This window comes from Peromyscus californicus, unplaced genomic scaffold (assembly GCF_007827085.1).
Source record: "Peromyscus californicus insignis strain IS unplaced genomic scaffold, ASM782708v3 Scaffold_14__1_contigs__length_90479793_seg_2, whole genome shotgun sequence".
In the NCBI taxonomy this organism is placed as follows: Eukaryota; Metazoa; Chordata; class Mammalia; order Rodentia; family Cricetidae; genus Peromyscus; species Peromyscus californicus.
In genome coordinates this window covers 18269723-18282027 of record NW_026294436.1, presented here as the reverse complement: position 1 = coordinate 18282027, position 12305 = coordinate 18269723, and the positions used below count along the sequence as shown (strand labels likewise).

The window sequence follows — 12305 nt, the reverse complement described above, 5'->3', positions numbered from 1 at the left end:
AGGGGGCAATACGACTACTGCTGTTTTGTTCCTAATCTCAGGAGAATCTCAAAATCTCTAAAAACTTCACTATGGAGTATAAGCTCTGCTGTGGGCTTCTGAGGAACACAAATTAGCCTCAGACTTACAGTCTTCCTCTCCAGCCTATAGAGATGACAAATTCCAGTTTAGACTTGGCCCACAGTGAGAGCTGTCTCAGATCTGTCCACCCACAGAACACGAAAACATTGACATCTAGGAGAAAGAGTTTAACTCTAATCCATTTTGTTTCATTTGTTTGTTTTGAGACAGGATCTCATATAGCCCAGGCTAGCACAGAACTTACTATGTAACAGAGGAAATCTTAAACTTCTGATCCTCTTGCCTCAGGCTCCTGAGTGCTGGGATTACATGTGTGTGCCTTGTCCAGTTTATGTGGTCCTGAGGATCAAATTCTGGGCTTTGTGTATGCCGGGCAAGCTCTCTGCCCACTGACCGGTAGTTCCAGCTATTTGATTGACTGACTGATTGACAGGGTCTCCCTATGTACCCGGGGTTGTCCTATAACACTCTGTAGACCAGACTGGACAGACACTCACAGAGATCTACCTGCCTCTGCCTCCTGAGGACAAGGACTAAAGTGTGTGCCACTATGTCCGACCCGTTCTAGTGCTTACAATAATCTTTTCAAGCTTTGTTATTAAAGTTGTAATGGTTTCATAAGATGAGATATGAAGTAATTCTATCAATTCTCTGGAAGATGGGCCCTGAGTTTTCCTTGTGGGGGAGGTTTGTTTGTTTGTTTGTTTGTTTGTTTGTTTTAAATAACAGAGTAAACATTTAAAATAGAAACCAGGGAACAGGAGAGTAAGACATGCAGAATGAAAGGTAAGAATCCTCGAGGTAAAATGCAGATGATTAGAAACAGATTAAATTAAGTTCAAAGAGCTAGTGGGACGAGCCTAAGCTAAGGCTTATTATTCATACTTAATAATAACTCTCTGTGTCTTTATTTGGGAGCAGGTTGGAAGCCCAAAGAAACTTCCCACTACAGTGAATTTTCTATTTTATTAGATCAGTTTTGATAGTCCCTATTTCTCAGACTATTCATCAATTTAAAATTATTGTAAAGCATATCAATATGAGACAGTTTTGATATCCTGTTTTGAGGTTGACAAGATCTTTAGTGGTGTCCCGTTCATGTCTAATGCTGTCAGGTTTCTTTCATTTTTCTGGATGAGTTGTGCTAAGGGTCGCCAATTTGCTTGCCCTTTGCAGTTAATCTGGGCCGTTGTTATCCTGTTTCCAGGGCGGGTTTCCTATTTCACTGATGTCCTGTCCTTCTCTCCATTATTTCTTTCCTTCCCTTTCCTTTGGGTTTAGTTTGCTCCCGGTTACTAGTGGCTTGTTCTTCTTAGTGCTTGTGATTCAAAATAACAGCATAGATCACTGGTTTTTCTCATATATGCATTTCAGGCTGTAATTGTCCCTTGAAGGACTGCATTAACTGCATTAATCTGTGTACTTATATATTACATACGTATGTGTTTTAGATATCTGGCTTTATACAGTTGCAGATGCCAGTTAGAGGGTGTACTTAGGATGTGGTTTCTAACCTGGGGTTGCAGCCCAAGGTCTACAGATGTGGCAGCAGAGGAGAGATATGTGTCAAGTGGGAGAGACACCAACTGGAACCTGTGGGGATGGATTGGGACCACTCTGTCCTTTTGCTGCCCGGGCCTGTATCCTCAGTGAAGTGTTGTGGAATATTTGTGTAACTATGCAAAGATGTGTTGCATTTGTTTAACTATGTGAAGATGTGTTGCTGTTTTACCTTGCCAGCCTAAGGCATCTAATTGGTCTAATAAAAAGCTGAATGTCCAATATCAAGGGAGAAAGTATAGGTGGAACTTCAGGGCAAGGAGTAAATAGAAGGAGGAATTTAGGCCCAAGGAAGAAAAAAAAGGAACCCCAGCTTGCTCACTGGCTTGCATTTCTTTTTCCTTCTCTCCTCTCCTTAGTGCTCAGGGATTGGCAGTCCAGCCCTAACACCAAGCAGTGCTCTGACCCTTGTTTCTTGAAGTTAGTCCCACACTGCTCTCTAGGGCTCAGCACACTGAAAAGACTGGCCACTGTCCCATCTCAGGTGGGAAGGATTGCTCCCTTCCCTTAGAAGCTAACCTTGTCTATCTCCTCCTGAGGCAGATCTGAAATTGTGCCTGAGACCTCTGAAGCATATCCTGCTACCCCTGTGCCCAGTTCCTGGGCAAGAGAGCAGAGATGGAGGGATTGCACTCACAGAGACTTGGTCAGCTCCGATGATTCCTGTCAGGCTCCCGGTACCATAGTGGATGGAGAAATGATTCCCTACCTCCTCGTATGTGCTGGACTGGGATGGGTGGAACACCGGGTGTGTCTCTGGAAAACAAGAATGCTGCTTACTGCTTCCATCCCTGCCCTAGAGAGGCAGAGTGGCTTCCCTCGGCTCCCCACAAAAAGTGGAAGATGGAGGTTCTTGGAAAAGCCTGCCACAGCCTTTTACTAGTGAGCTACTGTGTTCTCTCTAGCCTAACCAGGTGTGTCCCAACCAGGGACCAAATATTTGTCCCTGGGCAAACCTGGTTGCTCACAGTGACCTCACAGACGCAAGATAAGCACCGTTTACCCGGCGCCAGCAGCAGTGACAGCCATCAGTGTGGGGCAGAGCCTGGCCTTCAGAGAACGCTCAGGGGTGAACAGTTATTACCACTCTAGGAAATTACTCCCAGCTCTTCATCCCACTTTGCAGATGTCTAGTTTCGGGTTTCAAAGAGCTTCTACCCTTGGGATGTGTCTCACACATTAGGAGCCTGCTCTGTTTAGGGCTTCTGTTTCCAATCTCTACCTAATCCCTACATTACCTCTGGCCAAATGGACACACCCAGGCCACTGTGCCCCACCAGCCACACCTCCACGGGAGCCAGGCCATCGGGGCCTCCTTGAAGTAGGTGTACAGTCTTCCTTAGAAGTCAACCGCCCTGCCTGTTCAGGTACAGACCAAAGGAACTTCCCCCCATGTTCTCTTGGGTGTTCCAAAGGAAGTGAGTCACCAAGTCAAAGATTTCTCTTCTTAGTGGCTTATTTTTTCTCCATTATTTCCGACTGGTATGAAAGTTGTTATCTTGACTAGTAAGTTACTTTTCGTCTCTGTCCCCGGCCCAGCCACGCCAAACAGAGATAGGAAGTGGAAGCTGATGTGGCAAGGAGGATCAGGGGAGAGAATCCAAGTCTCCCCACCCCACAAACTACCACCTTCGCCTCTAAGAGGTGGCTTCCGCCATTGCCGTCCACTTACTGCACGCTGGGCTGGTACAGTAAACCGAAGGGACCCAGAGGTTGGAGGAGCCGGTGTCAAAGATGACGGTGAAGTTCTGTGGTGGGGAGCCAATGGAGATAGTGCCGAAGTACTCCATCTACAGGGAAGGGAGAGAAGGAGAGGAGGAAGGGAGAAGTGTTTGCAGCTAGGGCCTGGAGTACCGTAGCTTACAGTCTACAGAGCCTTGAAGAAGCAGGGCTAGAGACAAGGATGGAAGGAACAGAGCAGGGGCCACCAGGAAGGACACTGAGGAGAGCTCAGGAAACTTGGTTCCATTCCTCTCTCATTATCCTGATTCTCATTATGTCATGGTGGGCAAGGCAGGGGAGACAGGAATGCCTCCATTTTAGGGATCAGGGAACTGGGGTTGTGGGAAATCAAGTACTTTCTTTGCCCAAAGACATAGCTGGTAAAATGCCCAGCTGAGCACACAGTAAGGGCCTTTCTGCTTGGAGCACATGTCATCCTTGTCTCTTTCCTCTTAAAGAAAGCCCTGCACACTGGCCCATACTGAGGCCTGCTTTACAGAGTTCATAGAGACTAGGGATCATCCATCTGAGTCATCCAAGCAAAGAACTCCATGCCTGAGCACCCGAAGTCACCGGTGCGGCACTGGTCCCTGCTGGAAGCCCAGCCTTCCTCCCTACACCCAGGACCCCCAGGCTTTAGCCCAAGACATCTTACGTCCAGGTAGTTGATGAGTGGTTCATTGGTACTCTGGTCCACATTACAGGACTCGCTGAACTGGATCATGTCCAAGTTCTGGGACTTCCAGAAGTCTGAGAGCTGGCCTTGGGCCCGCAGCTTCTTCCGGAGGGACTGGTGCCTTCTGAGGGGCACCCTGGAGAAAAAGTGGGGCATGAGGGGGCATTTCTGCTTCCGTCCCCTATTTCCATGTATCAGTTCAGAGTCTGACTACAGCAAGACCCAGGAGGGGACCTTCAAGACCAGGGTGTGGCCAGATGCAGCACCTTCTCTGTCTGGAGCTCTCAGAATCTGATAGAAATGGCTCTATCTCCTGGGCACTGGCCCTTTGGGGTTTTTCTAGGGGATGGGAGGTAGACACAGTCTGCATGAAGGGCTGACTTACAGGGACAGAAGGACTCTGTGGATAATAGTGCTCCGTCCCCCGGGAAAGAATTTGAAGGCTTGGAGTTACAAACCATAGCTGTGGTCCATGCTTTCCACCAACAGAGGGGAGCCCCCTGAACTGAGGCAGGCACCACTACTGGAAGGGGAGGCCTGGCATTGACTGGGGAACATTCTCTAGGAATTCCCTTGAGATCCCAGTTTCTTCTTTTTCATTTCCTCATTAGCTTTCCTCCCCCAGGGCAGCCTTGGGCTGGGGTTGGGGGATGCCTAAGTTGAACTCAGTGCCTTACCTGTTCACAGCTCCTTGGGCCTGTCCCAGGTCCAGGAGCACCAGCAGTAGCGCGAGGAGGGATTTCATTGTGGTCCAGCCAGCAGCTTCCTTCTCTCTCTGCTTCGATCTCTCTTCTCTCTTCTTTTCTTCTCGACTCAGGCCAGGGGCACCAGTTCTTCCTGGTGCCCAGGCTTGCCCTGCCCAGTCTGAGGACCCAATGATAAGGTCTGGAGTCAATAGTCATGCCCAGAGTAAACAGTATGTGTAATAGGACGCCGCGCGTGCCCTCTGAAAATTAGGGGTGTTCCTGTCCCAACTTCTCTCAGGGTCTTTGGACACCCCACACTGGCTTTAAGAAATCCCTTGTTTATTGTATGAGGGATCAGAAGGTCCCTAAACCAGGGTCCCACCTTGTTGAACTGCTGCTACTAGTGTTCAGACTGAAGACCCCTGAAGGGCAGAACCTGAAATGCCACATGTGTAGCAGGACTGTAACTCAAAACGTTAGCCAGGCTTTGGTCTATATTCTCATTCTCTCTCCATTCCTTTTGAGGCTCCCAAAGCAATTTGTCCTACTCAGAGCAAAACCAGTACTCCCCAAAGGCCCCGAAATGGGAAAGTTTGGCTATGGATTTGTGGAGTGAGTTTTCTTGATTCCGAGCACTTGATGAGTCTGGGGCTGGGGTCTGTACAGAAGGGAGTTGCAGAGGCAGCCGTGGAGGGCCAGGGTCTGGGGCAGGCCTGTGTTGGTGCACCAGGGCTGCCATAGCAACGTGTCACAAACCAGTGGCTTAAGCAACATCTATTTCCTCGTGACCCTGGAAGTTGGAAATTCAAGTTTTCTTACCATCAACCCCTCCTGTGGGTGTCCCTTCTCCAAAATAAAGGGCCAGCTTTCCTGACTTAAGAGAGGTGAGGATGAGGAAGAAAAGGCTTCCGTAACTGGACTCCAGTTGATGGCCTCTGAGCTGGACGGGACAGGCCATCACTACTCCCATAGGTGCCAGTACTTCCAGAGAGTTATGAAGTAGGAATTAGGGTGCCTGGGCTAGGTTTAGCTCTGCTCTTACCAGCCAATGCTCTGGGAGAGTGCCAGGGCCTAGCCTTTTATCTCCGAAGCCCAGCAGAAGGCAAAATTCGGTCTGAAGCTAGGCCAAACCCTTCTTTAGATCCAAAATGTTGACAAGACATCAAAAAAGAGGAGGAATCAAGAACAGAACGAACTTATCATGAGCCTAAAGCAACCACACCTTCCTGGCATTCACTTCTTCCCCAGGAGCCTGTCCTCTGGCCTCTCACAAGGGAGAGGGGCCTGTCTGTTCCCCCAAAGAGCAGCATGCGGCAGGAGGACTACGAGGCCAGGTCACCCCTCCCAACTAAGCTCTGTCATGATTGCCCACAGTTGCCTGACCAGACACTTCAGTGTCGTCATTCTCTGGGTTTTTAGGAGGGTTGGGGGCACAAAACAAGACATGGGAAAGTAGTAAAAACACCTGAACACATCCCATGGGCAGAAACCTTTCGCTGGAAGATTTCTTCCAGGTCCTCATGGCCAACTCACTTGCACAGCTCATGGGAACGTGGTCCCAGAGACATAAAGTGATTTCCCCAAGGGCACAGTTCATCACGGCAGAGCTAGGCTCTTAACTGCTAGTCTAGGGCTCTTTCTGTGTGCTATCACTGAGCGATTGGTGCCAGTACACCTGAGCCCCCCTCCTTCTCCATCTCCAGAACTCTCTCCCCATCTGTTTACTAAATTATAGAGGGTTAGGCTGTCCCATGTCTAAATGGGACCTGGGCAGCTATGGGTTACCTGACCCCGAGGTAGAAGACTCAGCCTGCCTGTTAGAGGGTCTATTGAGTTTGGGAAAGTCTGACAAAGATTGGGAGCAAGCATGTGGGGACGTTTGTCCCAGTTGATGGGCTCTGTCCTTTCTGGAAACACCAGGAACTGCAGCTCTCCTGGCTGTGTGTGTCACTGGCCCCTCCCAGGTTGAAATGGAAAATTACTGTGGACCATTGTTATGGACAGTGTGAACCTTCTCTGGGAACAAAAGTCCCTGAGCATATGAATGGCTATGTGTGTGATCTCTGGGGAGAGGCAGAGGGAAGAACACTGGAGTGAAAGAGTGGAGTGGGTCATAGGGCACAATATAGGCAGTGATCTGTTCTCTCAGCACTTGCAAAGGGGCTGTGGTTTTTTGAAAGAAAATGGGCTGTAAAAGTAACAGTCTTGTTAAATAAGAAACACAGAGCTGGCTGGGCAGTGGTGGCGCACCCCTTTAATCCCAGCACTCGGGAAGCAGAGCCAGGTGGATCTCTGTGAGTTCGAGGCCAGCCTGGGCTACAGAGTGAGTTCCAGGAAAGGCACCAAAACTACACAGAGAAACCCTGTCTGCAAAAACCAAAACCAAACCAAACCAAACCAAAACAAAACACAGAGCCAAATGCAGAGTTAAAAGCCCAAGAGGTCAGTGTAAAGATTATGTCCTTAATTACGTCACCAACCTGCGACGGCGTCCCAGCCTAAAAAGCGGGCATGCCTTCTGTGCGTTCTCTTTTTCCACACTCTCCTTCTGAACCCCCCTCTGCATGGTCCCTTTCCCCACTTCTCTCTCTCTCTCCCCCTCTCTCCCAATAAAGCTCTAGAAAGGTAACCATGGCTCGTGACTCTCCTCCAGCACTCTTTTCTGTCGGCATGGCTGCCGCAGGTGGCAGCAGCATAACCAACATTGGTGCCGCTCAGACTCAGATCAATGAGGACCTGCTGCCGCTTGCCGCCTCCTCCCCCATCCAGCGAGACCGCGAGTGTGCGCACATCCCTCACCTCCGCTGGACCCCTGTACAGATACCACTACTGATACCACCATGATTCTTCACCACAGTGAGTCTGCCGTTCTCGTGGCTGTAGTCTGAGCTATATTCTTTGCGATGGACACCCCGGGGGTTGTCCTCGGGCTGTGCTGGCAATAGCAGGCACATTTTCACTCCTGACAAGGGGGTCAATGCTGCACAGCTGCAGCCCTTTCCATCCCTTGATGAAGAGGACGGGAACTTGAACTGATTCATAGATCCCTCTCCACTCTCAGGGATGCCTGAGATTGGAGTCTGATCCTTGTTTGTTATTTTAATTTTTTATTTTTCTCTCGACTACAGCCATGCAACAAATGGGCGGAGACATTTACCACCTACATTGGTGGATAGGGCCGGGTACCGGTAAACCTGGCCACATAACGGTGTAAATCTGGCCACATAACAGCGTCGTGGAAACTTCTGCCAGTGAACGGGGAATAAGAGTTACTTTATCTCCAAGCTTTCTGCTAAAGCTCTAAACCCTTCTCCCTCCCCACTTCTGAGTCTGCCATGTGCAACCTTTTCTGTCTGACTTCCGCCGGAAGTGGGCGGGCTCAAATGGGCGGGCTTGGGCGGCTTCTACTGACTCTAGCCCTAACTCACCTTAACTAAACCCACTCATTCTCAAACTGCCTTGAGAGACACAGACAGATCTGAAAGAGGCTAAGATCCATACAAATAAGTTTACAGTAGTCAGGATGGCTTTTAAGCCAAAAATCAGCTTATAGCCTCAGACAAGTCTTCCGAAAGGATTGGTTTATGGTCCGCCTCCTGGCAGATCTTCCAAAAACTGTCCTTAAGCCACCAATCATCAGAAAAAAAAAAATTCAGGACACGGAGTAAAATCTGTCTTTTGTTCCCCAGACCTCCCAACTAAAACTTAAACATCTGGAGATGAAGGCTCCTGACCCCACAGGCAAAAGAGTCATCTGTGGCATTTAAGGTGTGCCAGGGAAGAGATAAAAGCCTGAAAACAAAATTGCCAAGTGCCGGCACTTGCTGACTCCCAAAAGATGTTGGGTCCCTGTTTTAAGTGAGGAAAAGGCCACAGGCTATCGAATGCCCTTTCAGGCCATCAACAGCCTTGTTAAAAGTGCCGCCTAGAAAGACAACCAGCCAGCTGACTGCCCCCAGGCGCCAAGATGCATGGTTACATTAAGCTAAGACCTCCAGCAGACCTAGGCTTGGCTACAGACATGACATGGAACCCAGAACGCAGCAGGGAAGCGATTCATTTCTTTCCTTCTGGACACCAGAGGCTCTGACTCAGTCCTAGGAGTTTTGGGATGCCACCTCTCCTTTTTTTTTTTTTTTGGTTTTTTTTTTTTTTGGTTTTTTCGAGACAGGGTTTCTCTGTGTAGCTTTGCGCCTTTCCTGGGACTCACTTGGTAGCCCAGGCTGGCCTCGAACTCACAGAGATCCGCCTGGCTCTGCCTCCCGAGTGCTGGGATTAAAGGCGTGCGCCACCACCGCCCGGCCCTTTTTTTGGTTTTTGAGACAGGGTTTCTCTGTGCAGCTTTGCGCCTTTCCTGGATCTCGCTTTGTAGACCAGACTGGCCTTGAACTCACAGAGATCCGCCTGCTTCTGCCTCCCAAGTGCTGGGATTAAAGGCGTGCGCCACCGCCCAGCTTCACCTCTCCTTTATTGTCGGGTACAGAGCACAGCCTTACCCACCTCACCAGATTTAATTGCACCTTTAGAGTTACTGCCTGTGTTTCTCACGTGCATACAGACAGGGCCCTGATCTTTGCCTTGTCCCTAATTCCAAAAAAAATAAGTTCTCAGGCACCACAAGCTTTTCTCTTCCCAGTTCCCTGTTCTAACTCACTGTTCAGCTCATGGTACAGGACCACCACAGAACCAGAGTCCAGAGATCGTCAAGTAAGAGACTGTAACAGCTAAAAGGTATTTACACCCCCAGACCCAAAAGCATCTGGGCATTACAAAAAGACTTTAATATAAACACCTATTACTGTGAGATGCTTTTAACAATTGATCACCTGTCTCCTGGATGGCGAACTAGTAAAGGAAACAGGTACTTTAAAATAATCTGTCTCTGATAACGCTTAATATGTTTCAAAATCTATCTGGACAGACCGATCTACCAACATAAAATAATAATGATTCTTTTCTCTCTCTAAGTTTTTTCTGTGTCACCAGCATCTTGTCAAACAGAAAGTTCCCAGCCACAGCCAAGAGGGATACATGTCTCTAGAGCAAACAGATGACAGACAGCATCCCACAACACCTGTCTACCTCGGAAGACTCCCCTTCTCCATTCCCCTAAGAGCCAACCGACGTCCAAAAATCAGCTGGAAGTAGTTTTTGAGAGGAACGACGCCCCTAGTCCCATCTACCTGCTTTTTTTTTTAATAAGCGAAAGTCTGGGATGTAAGGATTCTGTCTTTAATTACGGCACCAGCCTGCGACAGTGTCCCAGCCTAAAAAGCAGGCGTGCCCTCTGTGTGTTCTCTTTTTCCGCACTTTCTCCTTCCGTACCCCCCCTCTCTGCGAGGTTCTCCCTCCCTCCCTCCCACCCAATAACGCTCTAGAAAGGTAACTATGGCCGGGCGGTGGTGGCGCACGCCTTTAATCCCAGCACTCGGGAGGCAGAGGCAGGCGGATCTCTGTGAGTTCGAGGCCAGCCTGGGCTACCAAGTGAGTTCCAGGAGAGGCGCAAAGCTACACAGAGAAACCCTGTCTCGAAAAACCAAAAAAAAAAAAGAAAGGTAACTATGGCTCATGACTCCAGCACTCTCCTCCGTTGGCATGGCCGCCGCCTCGTAACCAACAGTCAGAGCAGTAGTTAAGAGCTGAGACTTAAAGCTGTCTCTTTTTTTGTTGTTTTTTTGTTTTTCGAGACAGGGTTTCTCTGTGTAGCTTTACGCCTTTTCCTGGAACTCACTTGGTAGCCCAGGCTGGCCTCGAACTCACAGAGATCCGCCTGCCTCTGCCTCCCGAGTGCTGGGATTAAAGGCGTGCGCCACCACCGCCCGGCTAAAGCCGTCTTCTTACCCTTTCTGCTGCTACTGTCCTTCTCCTCCGAGAGACACCTACTTCCTGTAGGTATCTGTCTTTTTATTGACTTTCTGTTCTGCCTTCTCATTGGTTGTAAACCCAAGCACATGACCTCCTCATCACTGCCTGTCTATACAGACCTCCAGGTCTTTATGGTTGGTATTGAGATTAAAGGTGTGTGTCTCCACGTTGACTGTATCCTTGAACACACAGAGATCTCCCTGTCATGTGATCGGGTTTAAGAGCATGTGCTACCACTGCCCAGCTTCTGCTATAGCTTGCTATTAGCTCTGACCCCCAGGCAACTTTATTTATTAACATACAAATAAAATCACATTTCAGGCCAGGCGGTGGTGGCACATGCCTTTAATCCCAGCACTCGGGAGGCAGAGGCAGGCGGATCTCTGTGAGTTGAAGGCCAGCCTGGTCTACAAAGTGAGTTCCAGGAAAGGTGCAAAACTACACAGAGAAACCCTGTCTCAAAACAAACAAACAAACAAAAAATCAGTACAAATAAAATATCACCATACTGGGCCCCAAAGGGAGTGGCACTATTAAGAGATGTGGCCTTGTTGGAGGAATTATGTCACTGAAAGGTGGGTTTTGAGGTCTCTTTTGCTCAAGCATCTCTCAGTGTGACTGCCCATTGACTTCCTGTTGCCAGTAAGATGTAGCAGTCTCGGCTCCAGCACCACGTCTGCCTGCACACCGCCACGCTCCCCTCCATGATGATAATGGACTGAACCTCTGAAACTGTAAGCAGCCACCCCAGTTAAATATTTTCTTTATATGCCGGGCGGTGGTGGCGCACGCCTTTAATCCCAGCACTCGGGAGGCAGAGCCAGGCGGATCTCTGTGAGTTCGAGGCCAGCCTGGTCTCCAAAGCGAGTTCCAGGAAAGGCGCAAAGCTACACAGAGAAACCCTGTCTCGAAAAACCAAAAAAAAAAAAAAAAATTTCTTTATAAGAGTTGCCGTGGTCATGGTGTCTTTCCACAGCAGTAGTAACCCTAACTAAGACAGAGGCCTTGAAAAGAGGGTTCTCCAGTAATGTGGGGAGGAGGCTGGCTGGATGAAGATTTGACGCTTTCCAGGATGTGGGAAAGCTGTTGGTGATGACACTCCCTAATTAGTTTATTTTTCTACAGCTTTAGATTGCAGAAGATAAAATAATAATAGGGGACAGCTGCACGGTGCTATGTGGAAGTGAACTGCGAGTGTGGGATAGGAGCTGGCTCTGGATGGCAGTGAGCTGCACTCCAGGATACACTGTCCCTGGCTCTGGAACATCAGCTCAAAATGACCCCGACAGCTACTTGGGGAAATGTCTCAGCTTCTTTCTGCTCAGAGTTGAGGAATAAAGGAACATCTGCTGTTCTGCCAGGCGGTGGTGGTGCACGCCTTTAATCCCAGCGCTCCGGAGGCAAAGCTAGGTGGATCTCTGTGAGTTCACGGCCAGCCTGGTCTACAGAGCGAGATCCAGGACAGGCACCACTAAAACTACACAGAGAAATCCTGTCTCGAAAAATCAAAAAACCAAACCAAAACAAAACAACAAAAATCCACTGTTCCACATGTGACCAGGCAAGGAGGGACTGGCGGACGATGCCTGGATCCACCTGGTTTTGCCCTAACTGGCCACCTGACTGTAGGAGTCATTTCTCTCAGAGCCGAATTTCCTCCTCTATAAACTGAAGAGGCTGAGCTGAATGGTGATAGGGACACCATTCAGGGAGCG

General features: G+C 49.1%; 1 protein-coding gene across 1 annotated transcript in view; it reads right to left on the bottom strand.

Moving 5' to 3' along the window:
- The window catches only part of Ctse (cathepsin E), a 35861-nt gene that overhangs the window by 11210 nt on the left and 12346 nt on the right, over positions 1-12305 (bottom strand). The window contains exons 2-5 of the mRNA XM_052736555.1: positions 4717-4903; positions 4019-4175; positions 3314-3431; positions 2279-2397 (exon numbers count right to left, since the gene is read on the bottom strand). Coding sequence (XP_052592515.1) covers positions 2279-2397; positions 3314-3431; positions 4019-4175; positions 4717-4784 — 462 coding nt within the window. The 5' untranslated portion in view covers positions 4785-4903. The remainder of the gene's footprint in view (positions 1-2278; positions 2398-3313; positions 3432-4018; positions 4176-4716; positions 4904-12305) is intronic.